Source organism: Ursus arctos, unplaced genomic scaffold (genome assembly GCF_023065955.2).
Source record: "Ursus arctos isolate Adak ecotype North America unplaced genomic scaffold, UrsArc2.0 scaffold_18, whole genome shotgun sequence".
NCBI lineage: Eukaryota > Metazoa > Chordata > Mammalia > Carnivora > Ursidae > Ursus > Ursus arctos.
This window is the reverse complement of record NW_026622852.1, coordinates 38,546,204-38,571,242: the sequence shown is the minus strand read 5'-3', so window position 1 is coordinate 38,571,242 and position 25,039 is coordinate 38,546,204. Positions and strand designations below refer to the sequence as shown.

Below are 25,039 nucleotides of genomic sequence, written 5' to 3'. Positions count from 1 at the left end.
TTCTCTTTGTACTCCCACAGGGTATCAGCAGCTAGGAAAAATCTGGGCAGCACGAAACATCCTCGATTGTGGCTATAAGCTTCCCATGGAGCCTGTGGTGTCGGCCTCCCTCATCCACTCACCGAGAGTAAGGACCATGGGGTTTCTTAGTTTGGGGGGGAATGTGTGTGAGGAATTCTTAGAAAAGCAGCAAATGCTAGCCCCCAGCTTTGACTTAACCCAGGAGAACAGGGGAGGCCTTCTCTCATTCCAAGACAGGCAGCGATGACTGAAAGACTTCTCAGTGACTATTTTTGGGGTAAGAGAGAGTAGAAAACCCACCAAGAGTAGACCCTATGCTAGAAGCGGGGCTGGGGCTGAACGCCTAGAGGAGGCTGTAATTCGGATGCGGGCCGGCATCTCTTCCGCGAGAAAGGGAAAGCACACCCACCAGCCTGTTCAAGAGCGTCACTGACTCAAGAACCCAGCATCTTCTGAGGCTCAGGGAACAACTGGCCAGAAACGCACTTTTGCCTCAATACCCTTCCTTTACAAGGCATCAAGGAACCTTTTAGGACACTGATTCATCAGCCCATCGTGTGTTACATGATGGACCAGGGATGGCATCAGGCCCAGATAAGGAGACACTTCCACATAAGAAAACATTTCTAGATAAGAGAAACCCGCAGCAAGAACAGGACTGTTGCATCTGGCTGTGTGTTGCATGCACGGCACAGAAGCAGCAGGTGGAGGGGGTGGACAGGGTTGAATGGGGTCCCCCCAGTCCCCTCACAGCGTGGCAGGGGCAGTGGGGCATCGGGCAGCTGAAAAAAGGTGCCTTTTTCTAATTCTGACAAGGGTCCTGTGAGGGCTGGTAAACAGCCAGGGGAAGGGGGGAAAGGGGGGGAGGGTGGAGATGGCAATCTCCCTACCCCCCAAATTCGCCGAGGGGTCCCTTAGTCAGTGGGGCCTGGCTGAAGCCTTGAGCATGGAGACACTCGGTGACCACTTCACACAGAGCAAGGATGTGGCACGCGGGTGGCCTCTGCTCAAAGTCTGAGCTGGTAATAAGGATGGCCATTTGGGGATCACTTCTCAAGAAAAGGGACTTTTTCCAGTTCCTTGGTATTGACTTTTTCACCAACTGTGAAAGGAGTAGAACGTCCGCAGGTGACTTAAGATCCCCGATGCAGTGACTTGTGGGTAACTATCCAAAAGACAGTCCGGATTTAATTTCCCATCTTCTGTCATTCTCTGAGCCATCACCTTGTTTCCAGCAGGAGAGAGGGGCAGCTCAGGCACGTGAATAGGTCACTGAATACTGCCACTCCCCCCACACCATGCCCTGGCGGCGGATCCAGGAGCCAGCGGCCTCCTTCCGGTCCTGCCTACAGTTTTTTTTTATAAAGTGGGAATATTTAAGCTGGAAATGCGCTGGGGAGACTCCAGGGACCACCGCTACTCCAGGGCGGGGAAACTGAATCTGTTTGGAATGGCAGTGATGTTTTTCTCGGGGGTTGGCAAAAGCTCCTCCTGGAAACTATAGGCGTAGCTCCCCTTGGCTCCTCTGTCTTCTCTCTCTTCCATCCTTCATGCTCAATACGGCCATGTGTCTACTGTATCACTGCACATACGTCCCAACTGCCCCGTTTTGTTTGTAGGTCTTCTCCTTAGCAAGCAAGTAAGAACTCTTCATTCCAGTCAGAAAGAACTCACTGCTTCCTACTAGCAAACACAAGGTTTGGTCCTGATCGTGTGTGAGGGACTTATAGTGCTGCCAAGTGACTTACGGGAAAGAAAACTGGCAGGTGGATGTGTCAGGTGACCCCGGACTCAGGTGAGCCATGTGAGCCTTCTAGAGGGTGGAGGAGCTAAGCAGCCACATTTCACCCTCAGAATAGCATATGTGAACGGCACCGGGAAATAGAACTACCAGCTTCGGGGGCAAGGAAGCCAGGTACACAGTCAACCATCAAGCAATCCATTGGCTCCCTATGATTATCCTTCAGGAAGAAGAGACAATTTAAGAAGGGGCCAGGATCAGCTAGGAAAACAAATGAAGGTTTGTTCGTTCCTACAGGGAAACTTCACTACGTTCTCCAGTGACTGATGTAGATACAGTAGCAAGGATCCCCTGAATTAAAAGGTCTAGGGATGGGGCGCCTGGGTGGCTCAGTCATTAAGCGTCTGCCTTCAGCTCAGGGCATGATCCCGGAGTCCTGGGATCAAGCCCCACATCGGGCTCCTCCGCTGGGAGCCTGCTTCTTCCTCTCCCACTCCCCCTGCTGTGTTCCCTCCCTTGTGGGCTGTCTCTCTGTCAAATAAATAAAACCTTAAAAAAATAAAGAAAAAATAAAAGGTCTAGGGATGAGGGAGCAGGTGCCTCTAAATTCAAGTTTGGCTGATGGTCACCTATTTGCTTTAGAGGCAAGCCGAGGAGGTTTTTGAAGTTTTGGGCCTCTTAAAAGAGTCTGATATAGTGGATTGGATAGATTTTGCTCTGTTTCTAAGAGTTTCCTCCAACAACAAACTTAGTTCTCTTGTCATATCAAGAACAGCGCAGGGGCGCCTGGGTGGCGCAGTCATTAACCGTCTGCCTTCGGCTCAGGGCGTGATCCCGACGTTATGGGATCGAGCCCCACATCAGGCTCCTCCGCTGGGAGCCTGCTTCTTCCTCTCCCACTCCCCCTGCTTGTGTTCCCTCTCTCGCTGGCTGTCTCTCTCTGTCAAATAAATTAAAAAAAAAAAATCTTAAAAAAAAAAAAGAACAGTGCAAAACACCTGATTTTGAATCCAAGCTCTGGGGATATTAACAGCCTGATTAGTTAATAGGTTTCTTCCTTATGCGAAATGTTTCTTTACTTGAGAACAAGAGAGACGGGAGGCTGCCACTTGGTTGAGTAAGTGAGGGGTAATCTGTATGTTGAAATGTTGATCCCAAGTAGCTTCCCGAATGCCAAGGGGCAATCCAATCTGGTTGCGTCCTGAGTTTGCACGAAGGTGCCTCCCAGCCTCCGTCTGTGAATGAGTGGCGGCAGCCTCTTCACTTCGCTGGGTAGTGTTTGCCTCTAACATCAGCACTTCGACACAAAAGGCACACACGAGAGAGAGGCAGACTGTGCTGAGAAAACACGTGCATGGGTCACATGCAGAGTGGTTCTATTCGCTTTTCCCCTTCCATGCCAGGATGCAAGGGGTCTCCTCAGCTAACTGCCACCACAGCTGCTGAGATACGGTGTGGACTCACCAGGAGAAAAGAAACAAGCCACTTACAGCACGAAGCTTCAAAAGCACAGGCTCCGGAAAATACCTTAAAGGTAAAGTCTGTATTTCCAGTGGGGCTGTAAAGAAGTGCTGGTTAAGGTGACTTCATGGGCAGAAGTCCTGCGGGCTTGGGGAAGGAACCCCAGCAGCAGCTACCAAGGGCCAGGCCTCACCCACCGTGCTGTAGCGGGAATGGCCCCCAAATGCTCCAGCCGAACAGACTAGCTGAGTCAGTGTTCCAGGCAGCTTCGGTGTAAACCCAAGGGAGAGCCTGGGGGACCCAAGCGAGTCAGCAGACTGCTATAGATGTGTCCGCTTTCTTTATCACTACATATTTGAAAAGCATCATTCAGTATCTGGCTTGAAGTCCAGAAACCTTTGAACTTAGCCAACCAGGATACGAGAGGCAGTAAGCAGGCATGGGATTCCTACTGTGAGCCCGTAGCATTCAAGTTTAAGGTGATGACCCAATAATTTCTCATCCAAACTGGGGCACTTTTTAAAAGTGAAAGGGGATGCTGTTAAAAATTACACCAGGACCACAGGAATAAACCAGCACTGTCCGTGTAAACTGGGCAGGGTCTTCCATGGACCCAAGCTATTTGTGATCTAGGTGAAACCGGGTGGGGATGGGGGATGACCACCTCAATAAATGGTACGAGACTGAGGCCACCAGACTCCCAGGAAGTTGGCATGGGCCCCTGAGGCTGGTCCCCGGGCTCCTGGCTGTGGAGACTGTGTGAAACAAGGGCGCTTATGTCTCTGACTGGAGAAAGAAACTCCAGAGCAGATGACTTCTTTCACATGGCTCATGTGAATGTCATGTGCAAAGGTCTTGAGAACTGAGGGTAGCAGGGTAGCCCTGTGGTTTCTAACTGTCATCTGAAATGGCTCTTTCCTGCCAAACTGTACGCACACGCTTGATAATAGCCCCACACACATTCAGCCTTCTGCACACTGTGTCACATCTATGGGGATTGCTCAGAGTAGACAGTAAAGGGATGGCATCGTCAGAGTTCTCTAGAAAAAGAAAACGTCTATTGGGCAGGCCAGTGATGATAGCAATCAGCTCCCTGGTGCCTGGAGACAGTTTCAGGGTGCTTGTGTCCTTCCACCTGTGTTGTCCTTATGTGGTTTTTTCTGCACACCAAACATCCCCTGCCCCAGCCTCGCCTGTGGGTTCCAGCTGCACTTGGCAGCAAAAGGATCCACTCCTTGCATGATCCACATTTTTGAGAAACAAGGCAAAACACCCAAACCCAACTCCAGGTACATTAAACAGACACATTTAAGAACTGGTTTCAGGGCCAGGACGCTGGCCAGACAACGGCATACACACCCATGCCTGAACGGGGATAACCGTGCACCACGCGGACGTTCACCCTCAGAGAAGTGAAAGAGGAAAGGAGGAAAAACTTACACTACTATCATCCATTCTCTCACGCCTTTTAGATTTGTGGGTCTCATAGTCTTCCATGAGGGTCTGCATCAGATTCTTGGGCCGCTGGGATCCGGCAGCCTCTTCGGGGGCTAAGTCAGGCTGCGAGCTGGGGCCTTCAGGTGAGGGGGATGGAGGAGGTTTGACTTTCTCTATTTTCCCTGAAACAACACGAAGAGAACACCCTTTCTAAGCTCGTCTGCTCATGACCGCTTCCAGAAAGAACACTGGCAAAAAGCAACCTCTGACAGAGAGCGGTACCAGAAAGGTAGTTAAGTACTGGTCACCGTCCTGCAAGGACCAAAGGTTGAAGATGATGTCACAAACCAATCCGACAAAGACCTCAAGGACACCAGTCCTACAAAGTCAGTCACACCAAGGAGGCCCTCAGGCACTTTGGAAATGTATGTCAGACAGTCACTGGCTCCGGTTATTTTGGGGATGTGTCCTCTATCACAGATAACAGAATTCTACTGTCAGAGGTGGCGGAGCTGCCAAGCCTTACAAACCCACGTTTTACCGTTGAGGAAAACAGGCTCTGCAAAGGGGACGCTGTGCTGAGGTCCCAGGCTGCTGGTGATGGTTCTAGGTCTCTTGCTTTCCTTGCCAGGTTCTTTCCTTATATCAGAAGCCACCATGGGCAGCTGGCCTGCCCAGCCTTTCTGCATGGACAGCACAGGACTACAAAACATTTGAATGAAAACCAGGCTTGTTCGTCCCAGGTCACCCCAGTCTTACACTGGCCAGCTTCATTCCTGACCTTACCTGCCAGGGTCCTGAGAGCATATGGGTTGAGACTCTCAGACCTTAGGATAGAAACACCAACAAAGGCAGGTTGGGTGTTGTAGAAAGGCATACGCCAGTCTTAGGAAAAGTGAGATTTTAGCTTTCTGAAGTGCCCTACAAGAATTCTCAGGAGAAGGAGATCAGGTCAACTGTGACGCCGTGAGGAATCCAGACACTTTCATTAAGACTGTCTGCATCCTTCCCTCTTGGGAAATGCCTGGCCCTGACTTCTGGCCCATCACGGGGTGGGTTTCATTGCCAGAGCCCCAAATATGCCTCTGAGAAGTATCTTCAGGTGCAACAGCCATGATTTTTCCAACTATGCCCATTGTGGGAGGCACAGCTAGGGTGTGTAAACAAGGAATATGGAGGAAACACACAGAATAAATAGGGCCATTCGAGCCTAAAAGTTTGGAAACCACCAGGGGAGGAGACAGATCCATTTGACCCCTTTTATTCCTAAGTGGAAGGTGGTTCATGTTTCTTCCTCTTCCTCCCTAGACTTCTAAGTTGGCAACTGCCTGCTGTAACCATAGTTACAAGTGAAGCCTGGGGACCATGTCTCCATGTGGGCTGCTACAGCCCTTTTCTGGACATAGCTCCTTTTGAGGGGGGTTGGACACCCTCCCCACCCCCTAGAGTTCAGAAAACCCAGGTTTTAATTCTTGCACATCCATTCACTAGAACTATGTTGACTGTAGACAACCATTTCACGTTCCCACTCTTATCTTGGGCTGATCATTAAAGATCTCCAAGCTTCAACATTCCTAGTTATAAAAACAGAATTTGGGGAGAAGCTGTCTTTGAGGTCCCTTCTAACTCAAACGTTCTGTTATTGTGTCAATTATTGTTGGCAAGAGGATCAATCTTTATTGGCCATTATACGGCATATGGCCATCATATTTGGCAAATTAGGTGTAAAGTCGTTTTTAATACACAGAGCACTCTATCTACAGACCTATCATTCCATCATAACTTAGTGAAAATCATCGCCTTGACCTAAATTACCCAGATCACTAGTAAAAAGTCTTTTGATATTGACAGTAAGGCAATAAATATTTCAAAGTTCTCAAATTCACTAGCAATGGATTCAATTTTTTATTATGGAAAAGGAATGCTATCATGATACCTATGGATCCATCGACTATATTAAATAGTTAGCAACATTTTACCATGCTTTGGTCATCTATCCTTCCTTCCTCTTTTCACACTGAAATATTTTAAAACAACCCTAGACCTTAGGTAGTATCACCCCTGAATGCTTAGTATGTGTCTCTAAAAATTCCCATTGACTTTTTAAATGAAGCCTTGAGAAATTATACAGCATAGAGGTGAGCATGCAGCTCCGGAGCCAGCCACTTGGGTTTGAATCCACTACTTAACAGCCGTATCTTGGGCAAGTTACTTACTGTTTCTCTATCTCAGTGTCCTCGTCTGTAAAATGGGTATGATGCTTAGAGGTACCTACCTCACACAGTTGATATAAGGACTAAGTTAATATTTGTATGGTATTTAAAACAGTGATCATCCAATGAATCTAGTTACTATGTATTTGTAATCTCAAAGAACAATATGTCTACCAAGTGAGAGTGAGCGATTTCAAGGGCATATTCGGCATAAGATTTTTGCAACTCTTCTAGAACTAGAACTAGACACCAAATTGCCAGGTTGATCATTTTCCAACTGACTTCACGGGTGTCCATATAATTTCCCAGCAGTCATCTCTCCAGTATTAACCTTCTAGAAAGCAGAATCCATATTCACTGTTCTAACTTCACCCTTCCACACATACCACAGTAGGACCCCTGGATCACGGCACTTTGTTTATACTTCCATGAAAGCCTTTTCACATATTGACTTGTATCATACCTGATTTTTTAAACTTCTCTTCTCAGTTAAACTATAATGTCAGGATAGGGATGATTTCAACCATTATGAATCCTTGAACTCATCTGAATGTAAACTCCATTAAAGCAGGACCTTGTCTGTCCTGGTCATTGCTGGATCCCAGCACCCACTGGGTATGTGGCAGAAGGCAGGAGCTCATGTTTGCTGAATGAACCAGTAAGTACATTATGACATATACGTAGCAGCCACTTGTTAAATGCTTGTGGATTGGAACAAAAGTCCCAGTAAAGAATCTGAGGAGAGTTTAAATGTTTTCACCAAGGCCACGAAATAAAGCAATCTTGGTCTACAGAATCACAGACTTAATGACTTTGTAGTAATAGCAAGCACATTTATGTGGCATTTTATTTATAGGCTTCATGTCCTTTGATCCTTACAGCAACCCTGGGATGTAGTCAGGGCGATGCCATGACATCTGTGAATGGTTTAGACCACAGAGACTCAGAGACTAATGCCAGCCCAAGTTAACATTAGCTAGAGTAACAATCAGAGTTGGGGCTGGTCTGGAACACAAATTGTATTGATTGTGGCTAAATTAGATGATGGGATGTATGCTGAAAGAGAATCATAATGAGAGCGAAGGGTTAATATAGAGACATAGTCAAGTATTGAACATTAAAAGACATTTTCCAGCTTATTCTGGATATTCCAGCAAAACTACCCATCCCTAGAGCAAGTTTTACCAGTTCTAGCCACTAGAGGTCACATGAGTAGTAGGTAAGAAAGACTGGCTGAGCAGGTCTGGAACTGCCACTTCCAAAGAAGAGGTTGACAGGTCTTCCAGAGAACAGCTTTCAGATTAACCAACCCCACGTCAGAGCCTCAAGAGAAGCTGTCATGAGTCCCCAGAGAAAGGAGACACCACGACCCATCCCTGGACTTCTGGCCAGCAGTCCGGTTGGGATTAGGGCAAGTCAGCTTGGCTGGGCTTCTCTGCTGTGCCCTGTGATCTCCAACCATCCTGCCCCCCAGTATGGTTCAAACTATGCACTGTGCCATCTCAGGAATCACACAGATTGCCAAATAGCCGGAGGGGCATCTGCTCCATACTCAACATCTTCCTCAGAAGGCCCAAGATTGAAGCCAACAGTCCTCTCGATGAGGATGGTGAAGAAACTTCTAATTGTCTTCCCCCAGCGATGGACACTGCACACACCACCACTGTTGGGGTCTCGGAGATCATCACATGAATGTAATGCGAAGTCTGTCTCCCCTTTGTCCATGGCCCTGTAAGGCCCCTTGAAATTCCTTGGCCCAGAGAACATACCCCATTACAATTCCAGAACAGGGATGGTTACCTTTGGTGCTCACTGGCGCACATCTTACACAGCACTTCCCAGCGCCAACATGTCCTATCCCCAATTTGTCCACCAAAACTTGCTCTCATGTGTTTATTCACTTAGTGAATGACTGACTAGCTGATGGTCGCTGAAAGGGGCCTCTGTTTTCAATGACAAACATCCTGCTGTCTAGCTCCTCATCTGGACAGCATACTCTACAAACTAGCTCTCTTGAAGGACACCTGTCCCTGCGAAACAGCAGGAACAGAAAGCGTCACGAAGACCTCGGGTAACATCTGTGTTGGTCTTGGCCAAAAGCTGGTACCTGACATTAACAGAGCAGAGAGCAGGTGCAATGTGAGTTCTATGACATTTGACATAAGGAACCAACAGAATAAACCTAGGCGGGAATTCTCAGTGGAGGGTAGGAGACATTTTCAAGTTTCCTTCATAAACATGATTTTGTTCACCTAGAGTAACTTTATTTATTTATTAGTTATTATTTTTTAATTTTTAAAAAATGTCAGTATCATTAACAGTGTTATATTCATTTCGGGTGTACAATATCATGATTCAACAATTCTGTATGTTACTCAGTGCTCATCATGATAAGTGCCCTCTTACTGCCCGCCACCTATTTCATCCATCCCCCCACCCACCTCCCCTCTGGTGACCATCAGTTTGTTCTCTGTAATTAAGAGTGTTTCTTGGTTTCCCTCACTCTCTTTTTTCCCTTCACTCATTTTGTTTTTTAAATTCCACATGAGTGAACTCAAATGGTATTTGTCTTCCTCTGACTTATTTCACTTAGCATTATACCTTCTAGATCCGTCCATGTTGTTGCACATGTCAAGATTTCATTTTTTTAATGGCTGAGTAATATTCCATTGCGTGTGTGTGTGTGTGTGTGTGTGTGTGTACACATTCATACCATGTCTTCCTTATTCATTCATCTATCAGCGGACACTTGGGTTGTTTCCATAGTTTGGCTCTTGTAAATAATGTTGCAATAAGCATGGGGGTACATGTATCTTTTTGAACTAGGTGTTCATACTCTTTGGGTCAATACTCATCTAGAGTAATTTGAGACTTACTACGCTCTTAAAGGCGTTTGAAGATAAGCAGCTTCACTTGGGTGGGACGATTCCAGAGCTCCTTCTAAAATTGTGTCCTATCGGCTTAGCTTTGTGAGGTAGTACTAGCTGCTAAGAGTCATTGCTAAACGCTAGGTTAAAGAAAGCTTTAAAAATAAAATGAGATGGATTTCTTTACCAGAGGACTTCTCCAAAGTTTTAGTGCTACTGTGACCATGAATCACTAATTCAAGGATGGGTTGTAATATTTCTCAAATTCATTTAACCAGAGAACCTCATTTCATAAAATCCCTATTAATAGCTCAAGGAAAACAGTTTGTGAAATACTGTTCTCTAGTGTACACCAGTTAGCTTAACCAGCTCCCACAAATTCAGCTCATAATTAAGTAGAGGCACAAAGCTTATGTACAAGCATTTTTACCATCGTATTTTTGTATAACGATATACGTGGAAACAACCAAGATGTCTGACCACAGGAGAATGGTTAAATTAGTTTGACTTATTTAGATAATCAGGTATTATTTAGTTATCACAAATCATGTTTTCGTCTCTCAAATTTAGAGGAATAGTTAAGGTCATGGGAAAATACTCAAAATACTTTAAGAAAAAAAACCCAACAGGTTGTAAAAGCAGATCTGTTGCAGGGGTTTAAGAGTACAGACTCTGGAGCTAGACTGCCAGGGTTCAAATCCCGGTTCCCCACTTATTCACTGCGTGAAAGAAAGCAAAAGTGCACGCGTCACCGTACTCCGTGTAAGATGAACAGTCCCGGGGTAGCAGAATACTAGCCTCCACAACGACGGCCACATCCTAATCCCTAAAACCTGCGAAGATGTTGCCTTCACGGCAACAAGGACTTTGCAGGTGCGGTGAAGTTAAGGGCAAGGCGATCCCGCATTATCCGGTTGGGCTTGATGTACCACTCGGGTCCTGATAAGAGGGAACCAGGAGAGTCAGAGAGAGAAAGGAAGACTTGAAGACACTATGCTGTAGGCTGTGAAGATGGGAGAAGGAGCCATGAGCCAAGAAATGCATGTAGCTTCTAGAAGTGGAAAAGGGAAGGAGCCCAAAAGAGCCCCTGGAAGGAACATAGCCCTACTAATGCACTGATTTTAGCTCAGGGAGACACTATCTGAGTCTGCTTGAGGAGCCCTAACAAAGTACCATGAACTGGGTGACTTACCCAACGGAGATGTAGTTTTTCACAGTTCTGGAGGCTGGAAGTCTAAAATCAGGTTGCTAGCATGGTTGGGTTCTGGTGAGGACTGTCTTCCTATTTTGCAGATGGCCACCTCTCACTGTGTCCTCATATGGCAGAGACAGAGAGAGAGCTGGCTCTCTGGTGTCTTCTTAGAAGGGCACCAATTCCATTATGAGGGCCCCACCCTCATGACCTCATCTAACACTAATTACCTCTTACAAAGTGCTCATCTCCATTGGGGTTAGGGCTCAACCTATGAAATTTAGGGGGGAACACAATTCAACCCAGAGCTGACACACCGCAAACTTCGGACCTCTAGAACTGTAAGATAATAAATTTGTGTGGTTAAAGCCACTATATTTGTGGTGATTTGTCACAGCAATGATAAGAAATTAATACAAATATAAACCCAATATTATCTTCCACGCATGTATGTGCATGGAGAAAACTAGGCAGGTAGCAGTTAGGATGATAAGCCATGTTTATTTTTATCTTTATTCTTGGTTTCCAGTTTTTTCCTATGATAAGCATGAATAAATTTAAAATATAAAACAAGCCAGAAAAAATTCTTTTAAATATTATTAGCCATGCTGAGAAAAGTAGATAAAGCTGCCTGCTTTAACCTTCACGAACGAGGCAATCCACATGCCTTTCCATCTCACTGACGAGCTGACACCTCGCCAGGCCCCCGATCAGCACCACTCACGTCCGCGACAGTGGCACTCACAGGCCGTAGGTCTGCAAGGTGGACTAAGGAGCAGAGGGGGCAGCTACATCTCACTCCAAATTAGTAAATGCTGTGTCCCATCACTACTGGAAAAGTAAAAAACATGAACTTGTGTTTCCTGTTTCTGTTTTATAAAGAAACTATTATTATAAATAACTATTATTATAAATCATTAAACCAGTTTCTGGTCGAGAGACGGAAAGCCATGCCTTGGCTGCACTTCTGGATTTTCCAGGCAAGAAGGATTTCCCTTGGGCATCTGCGACGGGCTGTGCTGCCGGGGGTGGGGGTGGGGGTGGGGGTGGTGGCAGACAGAAAGAACCAGGAACCCGAGCGAGGGCTGCACGTCCTCAAAACACAGCTGTCACCACCCCTGACAGCCCAAACCCTCCTTCTGTAAGAACAAGGCTAACTTCTAACAGCCCAAGAACATGGGTTCCAAAAGTTTAGAAAATTATTTTGGCCAAACACTATGTTTTTGGTGATTATTATATTCCATATCTACGGTATCTGAGTTCTTAAATCAAAGATCCTTTGTTTCTACATTTCTCAAAAGAAAAGAAAAAGCCATCACCCACTCTTACTTAAAAACCAAACCGAACCGAACAAAGACGCCCACTAGATGCCATGCCTCAGCCAGGCCTTCTTCAATGACCTCCTTTCTTCAAGCGGCACGCGGATAAGATTGCAAACATCTAAGACAGTCGACTCACAAGTCCCCAGAAAGAAATGAGCTCAGACTTGTATTTTCAATTTCATTTCCTCCCAGTAAAAGGGAATATCCTGCCTGTCAGACCCAGGGCACGGGAGCTTGTGGGGTTCCAGCTGTGACCTCCACACCAAGAGCTGGTCCCTGCTCCTTTCATCTCTTTTTCTGAAGTCCACAGGGGCGGGAAAATGCAATGATAGGAATCTTCAGATTGTAAGCATAGCTCAGACGTGAGAAATAGCCCTGCCCGGCGAAATAAGTCCGAGAAATTCCCAAATATTATTCCTTAAAGGTTGGGGTGTTGGATGAATTGCTGCTATTAGGTCATCCCCTATGAACAAGGCTAGAAGGTGAAACCTCTAGAAGGAAAGAGCTCTGCTTCTCTAGGGGAAGACCAAAAAAGCAAAAAATTAGGTTAAAACAGGAAGAATGGACATCGCGGCAAGTAGCAATTCCCCCACCAAGATCTTTTTGTTAAACGCATTTCCACCAACATGGTGGGTCCAGCTGTGCGACGATTACCCCCTCCCCCCAAAGGGAAAGAGAAAAGGAAACATTTTTATGGACTTGCAATTGGATTGTCATCGAATACACTTTGGTTTCTGAAATCACAGCTGACTATTGAAAACTATTTCCTGGGCCCAGAGTTTGTAAGTGAGACTTTAGTTTTAAAGAAGTAAACATGAAAATACAACAACTAGGAACAGAAAGAGATCTTATAATGCATGTTTTGACATTTATTTTTAGGTTCACAGTAGCTATAGAAGAGGAACCTCATAAGTAATTCTGTAAGGTTTTCTAGGCCTTTTCTTAAAACGTAACAGTAACTATAATAACAACAAGACAGTAACTCTTTTGGGGAGCCTTCTGTGTCCTGGGCACTGTTCTAACTTACTGATGAGGTTGGTACTCTCTTATTCCCATTTTACTGGCGAGGAAACTGAGGTTTATAGAGGTGAAGTAAAGTCGGTGACACAGTTAGCAGGCAGGGGAGTCAGGATTTGAACTTTGGGTATAAATCCAGAGAAGCGACGGTCACATGGAGGCACCTAATTTCCCCTGACTAGCTTTTTTATAGAAGGTATGAATTTATATTTGATACGTGAAGACAGGCTGGAAATAGCTGTGAGGTCAGATGCACACAGGTTTTGGGAAACCTTTGAAGTTTACAGGGAAAGTCATGAGAAATAAAATACCACGACATGAAATACAGTATGTATTGTCTGGTGCTTGAATGGCATGTCTTACACACTCCCCACCACTGCCCCTAGCTGGCCACCCCGTAAGTAGTAGCTTATTCACAAAGATCAAATGGATCCGAAATGCCAGTCTCCTGAGGGAAGTAACAGCAAGTCATGACGGCTAGTAAGAGACGTAGTCATATCCTGACCGGACTCCAGCGATCACAGGGGACATCCTCCTCCCACGCCTGGCTTTGATTAGCTCATATTTCTTACCAGGGGTAGAGCAGGGATCTTATAAGAATTAGGTCCTTTGATTCATCATTTCTTTCTCAGCTCAAGATGACATCTTTTTTGGCATGTGGTGGGGTCTGATTTTTTGGAAGCTGCTCTCTTAACTTAGCGTGGAGCAGCTGCCCATGGCGGTCAACAGTAAGCAGCAAGGACACCATGAGGTGGCCCCAGAAAGGCTACAGCCCCACTGGGAGGCAACCCAGACACTCTGGGTATATCAGATGACCAGCACAAAGAGCAGTGACAAAAGGACTTGCTTACAGGGAGGAACCAAACTGGTGGAAATGTAGTGCCCTTTCCAAAGTTCTTCTTTGGAAGAAGCCACACCCCACAGACTTTGCATGGAAGGAAGACGGGGAGTCCCTATCTCCTCGGGAGCGAGGCTAACTGGTTTTACCACAGCAGCTGTTCTTTTCCAACCCTGGAGGAGGATGTCTAAAAAAACTTTGAATTCTGTAATGTGAGAAGCGCTTTCATCACATACGCTCACCCCTTGCCAAACATTCCTTCAGTCTAGCCTTTCCTTGACCATTCCTTCCCAAGCGTGCATTTTTAAAACGGAACATATTTGGGGCACTTGGCTTGGCTCCGTCGGTGAAGCATGTGACTCTTGATTTCAGCTCAGGTCATGATCTCAGGGTCATGAGATCCAGCCCCATGTCGGGCTCTGTGCTTAGCATGGAGTCTGCTTGAGATTCTCTCCCTCTGCCCCTCCCCTCACCTGTACACTCTAAATACATAAATAAAAAATAAAAATCTTAAAAAAGAATGAACATATTTGCTCGGTTCAGATGAAGTAAAACACAGGAAGCTTCTGGTCCAAGGCAGAAGGATCAACCTTGAGCAAAAGAGAACAGCAGAAAGCAGTCACAGTGCTCAATGACCACTAGTAAACACAGTTGGCTTTGGCCCACTCCACCAAACATGTTCAGTTAATGGAATGAACACTTAACTCCTGCTCGTCCTCAAACTAAGAAATTGATTCCTTCTTTGCATACCCAATTCCTGAACGATTTCAGGGAATGGGCCTGTTTCTGGAGTGAATGCCTGTGTTTCTTTCTGGGGAATGAACTTTCAGCAAGAACTCACGGGAGCCATCAGGCTAGATAGTTGACACAGACTATGGTCGTCCCCTCCGCCATCTGTCAGCTCTTTGGACAGCACCAGCAATTTTGCCATTGTGATTTCGAGCACTGGAGTTAAGTTCTGGAACCACTTGGGGTCACTAGGGCAACACTGTCGCATGGCCTCTGAGAGCAAACTCATTGACCCAGACCACAGTGAGCAGAGCATTTCAGAGCTATAGTGATTCCAAAAAGCAGGGGGCAGGAAGGACCCAAGACAATTCAGGTGTTAGGCCTTAGAATGAGAGAAGGTGGGAGGAGACGGAGCTCAGTCACTGTAGGTTGGAGAGACAAGCTGTTACACACCTTGTAGACCTCCAGGGCAGCGGGGGGCAGGTTCAGCAGAGGACACGGAAGCGTATAAAAAGAATACAGATTTTGGAATCAAAGGAGCCTGAGTTTGAACCTGGCTCTGCCACTTCCTGGCTGAGTGACCTCAGGCAGGTTACTTAATCTCTCTGGACTCTGATATTAATTCTTTGAAAGGGGAATAATATTATATGTCCACAATCTCTTCTGTCCAGTTTCAAAATCCAAACAAAGCTCTGAAAACCAAGTTATAACCTATTTGGCAACAAAATCTGACAAGACCCAGCATGCGGCTCTTCTTAGACTTTATTTATCCCGCTCAATCTAACTAAGTTTTCCTAAGTTTTATAGCAGAAATCTAATTTAATGATAGGGAGTTGCTCCACACCCCACCCGGGTGGGTTATGTAATAGTATATGCCTTGCATTGCTTTTCTAAATAATAGTTTTTACACTCTATGGCTGAAATAAGAAAAATTCTGAATATTTCCGGCCTGAAGGACTTGGATAATTTGTATTACATCTCAGAAGACTGATGGGAGGATTAAATGAGCAAATGAAAAATGAGAAAATGTGTGTGAAATAACTAGTACAATATACTCTTTAAGGTCTCGGTAACACGTAGCACCATGGTTAGGCATGTGTCACCAGAGAATGTTCAGGAAATATGGTAATAGACATAATGCTCTGCAAGATGTTCCACGTTAAGCTTTAGTACTTTCACAAGGCCAGCTGGAGCCCTACAGCTTGTACAGCCTGTGCCTGCCTGCAGGAAAGGGAAGCACTGTATAGAAGGAGAGCTCTCTCCCACCTGGGCCTGTGACAGAATGTTTCCACCAGTTGCCAACACAAGGTCTTCTACTGTGGAGCAATGAAGGCATTTCAAGTGAGACTTGGCCTCATCCAATTTTTTTTAATCTTGCATGGCATAAGCCATCAAGCTCTCCTTCATGAATCCTGTGCTGACATAAATATTTTTTCTGTCCAGGACTTTGTGATATTTGAAGATAATGAAGGGGAAAGAAAAAAGACCCAGTCGCTAATCTTTATAATAATGTAATGTCACCTCATGTGCGATCTTAATTCAAACTGACACCAGAAACTGAAAATCCTTGGAAATTTTATCTTTGTAAATGTATAACTATCATATCCTTCCATATATTATAAGACATGAACAGACACTTCAAGTTAGGGAACTCAACACCCACACCTTCTGCCCACGTCCCACTGGGCAAATTATCTGACTTGGTAGACCAGTTCAACATCTGGCACGAAAACGGAAACTATTTTTAAAACTAAAGTAATCATCACCTAACTAACTGGGTTTCTCTGTCATGCCTACAACTTGGAAGTGAAACCAGGATATCTAATAATAGACAACAGGCGCTAAAGTGAGAACTGTCTGTTGACAGCCTTAACACGAAAAGACATTTGAAAAGATCTAAATCGTAACTTCAATAAAAAGTTTGAGTTTTCCTCCCAAACTTGATCCTCAAGGGTATCTACAGCAGTGCTGTGGGTTGCACCGTCAAGTTAGGCTAGCGCACCTGCTGGAATGCTTCCTTTCTTCTCTACTTTTGAGTACTATCAACAGAAGGCACACATGTCTTCACTCTTGGGAATATGGCCTCTCACATGACACACGGCCTTTGTCAAGATGGCAACATGCCTTCAGAAGTTCTTGTACACAGGAAGACCTCAATAAAAGCTGGTGGAATGGACTCATTAAAGCAGCTCTTCATTGTCTGGCTCCAAACCAACTTTCTTTCATTTTGTTTTAAATTTCTTCCTTTAACCCACCCTAACCTTAATTAAGTACCTCAAACATACCAAGTTCTCTCTTCCTTTTGGGCTTCCTTAGGTGCCCTTCCTCCTCACTGCAACAACTGCTCCCCCACCCGTGAACCCAACTTCTACTCCTTCAGTTCAAAGCTCGGACGGTATTGTCCTAAGAAAGGAAAACTTCCCTTATACTCTCAATGAGGCGGTCTTCCTTGATCTGGACTCCTACAGGTTTTCATGCTTCTCTGCCATGAAATTGCCATCTTTGTCGGATGTTGTTTCTCTCATTGAACTGTAAGTTCCCTGAGGGCAGGAACTGTATCTACCTTGCTCACTTCTGTATGAGCAAAAGTCACGCAAACCCTATTTAAGTGAAACTTCTTCCTTAAAAATCACATAAGAGCCAACAAGATAAAATTTCCAAAATAATTTTCCTAATAACTTGCTTTTGAGAATGACAGTACCCTTTTAAAAATATCGTCTCCATCTTTGAAAGGCAAGGAAACTAAAAGCAAAAACATCTTTTCGACACCTGGGGAATGGTTGGGGAGAATTAGCAGACTTGCTCTTCCTTATGACATCTTGGCTCTCAGTGGAGTCTACTTCCCTTAGGTTTTAGGATTCCAGCATGTTTCCAGCATGATCTCCACCAGAGGAGAAGTTAAAAATTATATTTCTCGTCACCTAATATCGAATCATTAAGCTGAATTACACAACAAACCAGCTGAATCACCTCTTCTGGTGGGAGACGTGGAGTATTGCAGTAGGAACTTAGCATCATCTCCATTCACAAAACCAAAGTTGGAGCCAGCAGTTCCAACCCTGGTCCAGTTTGGCTGCTCAGAACGATGTGTCAGCCTCCTCCCCGATCATGAATTTGGAGGCTGGCTAGCCAAGCAATACTCCAAACATTTCCAGGCGTGGATAGAAAGAAAATACATTTTGTATTCAGGTTTTTTTCAATCCATGTTGTAATTCAGGGAAGCCCTGCCACCTACTTTAAATGTTCTAGAGATAAACATGAAGGAATGAGGTGCACATGCATCATTATCATGACTATGTTGAGGACAACAGTTAGACCACTGCAGTACACAGACTAGCCTGGATGAATTACCATGCACAGTCAATCCTCTGCAGGGGATATGGGAGAGGATATTAGCATTAGCACAGAGGGAAGTGCTGGGGAAAATCAGTCCTGGGCTGCTGGGATGCTGAGGGCAAACATAGAGCCCTGTCTTATTTTAAGCCCAGTGGGGAAGCCCAAGGGACCACAGCAGATCAGGGAACAGGGGAAAGTGTTGACATGTTTTATTTTTGTTCACATGCTAGAAATAAAAGAGGGGAACAATACAGTGGGAAGTTCAATTAAGAGGTAAAGAAAACTGAAAATACCCACTGAGCGCGTGCACGTTAAGGAAGGTTTTATAATGAAATAATGTAAAGGGGGCCTTGGGCAGGTAGAGCACACTATAACTGATAGATGAGCCATGGTATCTACCTTCCATGTGAGCAGAAGTTGCTGAGACGCTTGAAGAACCTTCCTCCACTAGACTTTGCCTTCTTATGTAGGCCCTTCAGAGTTATTTACTTGTGAAGTAGGCTCCTCAGATTGGGCTGAATTCAAGTGGTACGAAAACTTTTTCTAGGATACTATATAGAATGCCCACTGGCATCTCTATCCCAAGATAGCCCGCAAGAATTTAAAGTGAACTTGACAACTGAGGATCTTTGGGGAAAGCCAACCAGTCTCTATTAAGCACACGTATACACACACACACACACACACACACACACACACACACACACAATGCCCTTGAAAGTTTTCTTTGCCTCATTCAGCTGGCCATTGCCCTGTGACATACAGAAACTAAAAACCACACCAAGAAAGTCACCATGCTTTTCCTCTTTCTCTCCTTCATGAACAATTTAGTCCAAAAGCCACTGGGGAGGGGCTCAACAAGATGGTGTCTGCAGTGGGGGCGGAAGAGTCGCAGTGGCCCAGAGTAGTGTGCTAGAGCCACAGAGGAGTGGGTGGGGGAGAGTGGTATTCTAGCACATGGTATTGGAGCCCAAGTTGGATAAGAAAAATAGGAGATTGGTTACATAAGGTGAGGAAGGGATTGATCAAATAATAAATACATTGAGGGTAGTAGGAACCAGGTGTTTTGTTGTCAAGAAGGAGGTTACAACTATGGAGAGAATATGAACCCTGTGGTATTAGATTAGAATTAAAGGTATCAAGGTGAGCTCACGGTTTTCAAGATAGATAGGTAGGTAGGTAGGTGGATAGATAGACAGACAGATAGAATATGTGTATATTCTCTAATTCTGTTTGTTGAGAGTGCCTGGGAGCAGTGACAATCCAATAACAGTGAGCACACCAGGCTCTCAGATTTTGGTTTCTAAATTCCATTCTCCACAAAAAGGAATTAGTGCTCTTTGAAGAAATGGCTAATTTCAGGGTTAGGAAAGTGTAAGATGAGACTGAAACATCTTGTGGTGTCAGAAAGTGAGGACCTGCCCGGAGAATGAGGACATGTCAAAAGGATGCTGAAGTTAGCTTGAAAGGACTCCCATAACCTATATCTAAAAAAATTAAGAATAAAAATAATAGAAAGGGATTCTAACCCACTGAATATAATAGGAATCCACAAGACCACATGGACATAAACAGATAAATGAATAGATTCAAAGTTTGATGAGGGGTGGGATAAAGATACATAGTACCAAAGTAACTCCCCACAGAATAGTTATTAATTACAAAGGACACAGTAATTTTACTATAGAAGCCTGTCAGACACTCCCTCAAACAAGTGATCAAAATTAATACCATGTGAAAAAAGTCAATATCTGTCCCTGTAAGGGACACCTGACCAGATATAGTGAGAACATAACCGAAGATGCAGAACCTAATGTCCTCATAGGAAAGCACAGATGAACCCAACTGAGGAACGTTCTACAAAATGGGGCGTGATGAAGCATCATGTTGGCAATTTACTCTCAAAGGGTTCAGAATAAAAGATATGTGTACTATAGTTGGGAATTTTTCTTTAGGTTGAGATTATTTCAAATCTAAAAATTAATAATCAAGACAGTTACCTTGAGTCACTGTAAATTTGAAGGTAGCCAAGTGTCAAGATGGGATTAATATCTGGATAAACCCAGTCAAATGCCAGCAATTATATGTTAGAGTAATGCTTTTTAGATGGTCTCCAGTGAAAGAAGTTTCCCCCTCAGTCCGTCATGAACCAATCCTTTAAAAAACACAAAATTCGGCACTTGGATTTGAGGGCAATATCAAATTGCAACAAGAGCTGTCAAATGCTTGCTCTCAGTATCTGTACTGATTCGCAGTGTGGACCAGTAACAAACAGTCCACGGACTAGCCCAGACCACACTTCGAGCAGCCCTTCTCCAACAGAAGGATGTGTGGCGATCCAACTGCCATCATATCCAAATGGGAAATAATCCATAATGGTAGCAACATTAATTACCACCATAATTAACATCAACCATTTATACAAAGCATTCAAGAAAGGGACTGCCCGGGCAGTGGGAAGGGACTAAAGACCTGCCTTTATATAGAGAAACTCAATTTCTCCAAATGTGTCATAGGACAAGAATGAATGAGACCACCCCTGATTCCAAAGCAATTGCATTGTAATGACTAAAAGGAAGACAAATCCAATTATACAGAAGAGGGATAAAAACATCTTCTATGGGTCAATCTGCAACACCAGGTCATGACTGTCATTGCTAGGAAGGGATCTGGCATTTAGAAGGGGTTAGCACAGCACATCTCCCAATCAGATGGGTTTGATTTAACTACAGAAGCTACTGATGCAAGCCGGTCCACACGTAGGCTCACTCTGCTGGGTCTGCGCCACACATGGCCCCTCCCTCAGCCAGAGGCAGCCCTTTCAAATAAGAGAACAACTCTCTACTAAAGCAAACCCACAGCAGAACAACGAGAAAGAAGCAATTGCACCCTCAGGGAAATTGGCAAACCATCCAGGCTCAGGGTTCTTCTAGGGGACGTTCTGACTTTGGTTGCATGTCCCTGGATGCTAAACCCCTCGCGTCGGTGCCCCCCTGATGCTAATTCTAGCCACGCACAGAGGAGGCTCCACAAAGAGACATGGAAGCTGCAATCAGCCTTTCTGCGCAGCACCTGTCTCTGGCGCGTGTCGCTTACCTGGCGCGGTTTTGTAGGATGACGTTCGGGAGGGCAGCGACGGGGCGTTCTTTGCCCTGGGGCTCTGAGTATTCTGCAAGACTTGTCTCTGCCTTTTCAGCTCCTCTTCCCTTTCCTGGGCTGCTCGGATCTCTTCCTCGATCATGGACAAAGTCCGCTGCTTCCTGGACCTCAACTTGAAGGGCCCGACCATCACATCGGACTCCTGAGTGGCCAGGAGTGAGGCTGTGCTCCTCAGCTCAGCTGCCTCCGAGTACTTGCTGAAATAGCTCCCCTCCGGTCTGGCCTCCTCCATGTTTACCGGGCCACTGGGCTGCACTGCCGGTGGCGGCTGGGAGGGCCCCCTTTCCCTGAGTGCCCTGTCTTCGGCAGGCAGAATCTTTGGTAACACCTCTCTTTTCTCTTGAACAGGAGAGGACACCTGGGGTGGCTCAAACATGCTCTGAGGCTTCTCTGAGCCGGGAGCCCCAGTTTCGGCTGCCTCTAGAGTTGCTCCAGGTCCCTGCTCTGTCCCACCCTTGCTGGTTTCGGACACGGCTCTATCCACTTGCTCGGCTATGGCTTGTTGAATGGCGTTCTGCACCAGGAGACCAGCCTGATATTCCAAGGGGTCATCAACTGATGGCGAGTCTCCCAGTGTGGATGAAGGGGAATAGAAACCGTGATCACTAAATGACTTGGAGACGCCTTCTCCCCGGCCCTCTGAAGGGTTGTCAGTTTGCGGAGTCTGGGGCAGAGAAAAATCCGCCAGTGAGTTCTCCTGGAGGGCATTGGTGGTCTCATTGGATGCCCCGCTGTCACTGATGTTGTCCATGCTAAAATCATTGGACAGGGTCTCCAGGACAGTGGTATCCTGGGACCTCACTGACAATTCATCCAAACCAGAGTCAAGCTCCTCTTGGGTCAGGGAGACATTGACTGACCTGGAAAACTGATCCAAGATCCCAGGGTCGTCATCCTTGACCACAGTGAGGACAGCCCGGGCACTGGTAAACTCCCCGTCCTCTGCCCACAGTTTGGATAAGGGCCCGCGTTTGGAAGGCTCACTGTAGGGCCCTTCCTTCCCCTGAGGAGCTGTGCTACCCTGGCTTCCGCCCGAAGACTGGCTGTCCAGGGCACAGCTGGCTTTCGGCCCCTTGGCTGTCGATGCACCCCCATCTTCTGGAGGTCCCCCGATGGAAGCTGGTCTCGAGATGGTCAGTGGCTTGTCTGAGTTGATTGACCCTAGAGGCCTGTAAAAGGGCTTGATAGAGAAGAGCCTGGGTGTACTCTGGCCCTTGGCCGCCGTTTGCCTGGAACTCTCCATGAGCTGGAACTGTTTGCGAGCCGCAGAGAAGTCTATCTGCTCGGTGACGATGTCGTCCTTCGCGGGTTCTGTGGCGCCTGCGTGGTCACGGGAGGGGGCGGGGCCTGCGCACGGCGGGGGCGGGGGCTGCTGCCGCATCAGCAGCTGCTCCTGCTGCGCCCTTCTCTCCTTGCGCTCCTTGTACTTCTTGTGCGACTCCAGGTGCTCCTCGTCCAGCTGCTCCTCGATGGTTTTCTCCTGGGGAGGGTTCCACCACTTCGCCGCAATGCCGGGATTCTTTTTCACGGCCTGACTCCGGATGAGCTCTCTCCTCTCCTTTTCCAGCTCCAGCATCTCTTCCGAAGGCCTCACTTTCCTGACACAGTATTGTTCCTTCTCGTTCTCGTCGTCCTCAAAGAGCTTGGAGGGCTTCTTGTCCTCGTGGAAGGCACGCAGCTCAAACTTGGCCTCCTTCTTCAGCGTGGTGAGCGTGAGCTCCCCATCGCGGCCCGAGCTTGGCGAGCTGGTGGGGGAGCTGGGGCTCGCGGGGGCCTGCAGGCTGTCCCCCAGCAGATCTCGGGGCTGGTCAGGGGAGTGGCCATTGGCTTTTCCACCCTCCGCCATGGCGTCAGAGTAGCTGGTCCCGAGCTCAATGTGAGAAGGGGCCTGTCTGCCAGCTGCCCTCTCCGTGGGCTCCGGCGGGACGGCTGCGTGGGCAGGTGGGCTTCGACCGCCCACCACGATGGCTGCTCCAGGCTCTGGGGACGATGTACCGTTGTAAGTTCCGTCCACAGCAGAATCACAGCAGCTGGCCTCCAGCACCTCGTCTAGATAGCGGATCTCTCTGGCCACGTCGTTATCCAGAGCTTCATGGTGATCACTGAGGAGGCCATTGTGGGGGGGTGAGTAGAAAGGGGAGGAGTGGTCCATAGAATGTGGGGTAGAGGTGATTCCCGGGACACTTTTACATTCTGCAACGGAGACCTCAATTTCCATGTTTTTGTGATCTGGGGGAAGGGAGCTGGTTGCAGGCTCCAAGGGGTTGGCACTGCAGTTGTCTCTCTGGTTTTTTAGCCGGATGTCATCCTCAGAAAGCTGGGGAGGCTTCTAGAATAAAGAAGACAACAAAAGTCAGAGTTAGATACTAAATCTCTTATGGAGGTGAACCCTGAGAAATTAGTTGGTAACTCATTCAAAGGAAAACTGAAACAATGACAAGTTCTTTGGAACAGAGATTTCCCTTCTAGTAATTCTTCACATACCCCTTTTGTCGTGGTGATTCATACGTAAACCTCTCAGTGTTACAGATTCCGCTTTGTTTCCTCGGTATCCGGAGAACTTTCCATAAATGCGAATCCCATTTTTAAATTTCAATGTAAGTTAAGATCCAGATCATTTGAAGACACTGTTCAAATATCTTCTAAAGTAGAAGAGATTCTATAGTGATTGTACCAGAATTACTACTGTAGAAATGTAATAGGACTATCTGTGTGTCCCCAACTATAATAAGATGGTTCCTTTGCATGAGCAATTCTTCTTGAACACATGATTCTCTGCCAGATGTAACTCAATTATTCTGGAGACAAGAAACATCTTGGAAAGTTTTTCCAAAATAAAATACTGGAAAATGGTGGATTCCTTTCAAGGCCCCTTAACGGCGACAGTGCCCCATTGCTAAGGGCTCTTAATTCAGCTTGTGCATTATAGACACCATACCCAAAGCCACTGACTGCACAGTTCTGTTCTCTGGGACTGCATCAAAGCAATGCTCCTTAGTTAAGGAGTGAGCGTTGCTTTGAAAAGTTAGTGGCCAGCAGCTCCTCTCCCGTTCCTAAAATGCTCTGTATGTGATAAATCCAGTCTTATTGTTTAATACGAAAAACCACATCTTCTTAATGTTTTGAAATAATCCTATTTTTTCCACCCATTACCAATCCCACGTAATTTTGTTATCTGGCATTAGTAAAATTAATTTTCAAATTCTAGGATGATTTTTTTTTCATACCCAAGGACTTTTCTTTATCTCAGATAATTCAGTGATAAACTGTGAGGTTAATTAATGAGTATTCCTCAAGGATTTCATAGACACCTTGGTCAAGTTTGTCCTCCTCTCTCAAGTCCATAGCGTGCCTCATATTATTGACAACCTTCCATGCAAAACTGCAAGATGGTATCGTTTTCGTTTGTCTCTGTGGTAAATGATTTTAAAATCTTAGAACATAACGTTAAAACACCACCTTACGATGATTCTCAGGGGATTCATCTCAAAATCCTTCCAAGGAAGGCGCATAATTACGGATTTGTTCACGAGACCCAGAATAACATGGGCATTCACCCTATGTGCTCTGCACTGCTGTCAGAATGCTAAAAAACAAAACCTCTCATAGTTATCCATGAACTGGAAGGTTCTCCATGAACTGGGGGTTTCCTTCACTCTGCATTTTTTACGTTCCCCTCTAGACTTAATCCAATCAGGTAATATAT

General features: G+C 46.0%; 1 protein-coding gene across 14 annotated transcripts in view; it reads right to left on the bottom strand.

Moving 5' to 3' along the window:
- PALM2AKAP2 (PALM2 and AKAP2 fusion) overlaps positions 1-25,039 on the bottom strand; it is a 564,113-nt gene that overhangs the window by 10,051 nt on the left and 529,023 nt on the right. For 12 of the 14 annotated variants that reach the window (XM_048223130.2, XM_057313652.1, XM_048223131.2 and 9 more), the window contains 2 exons: positions 21,271-23,662; positions 4,664-4,842 (listed from right to left, as the gene is read on the bottom strand). In XM_048223130.2, the coding sequence (XP_048079087.1) occupies positions 4,664-4,842; positions 21,271-23,662 (2,571 nt within the window). The remainder of the gene's footprint in view (positions 1-4,663; positions 4,843-21,270; positions 23,663-25,039) is intronic. The other 2 variants (XM_048223132.2, XM_026506036.4) reach the window with 1 other exon arrangement.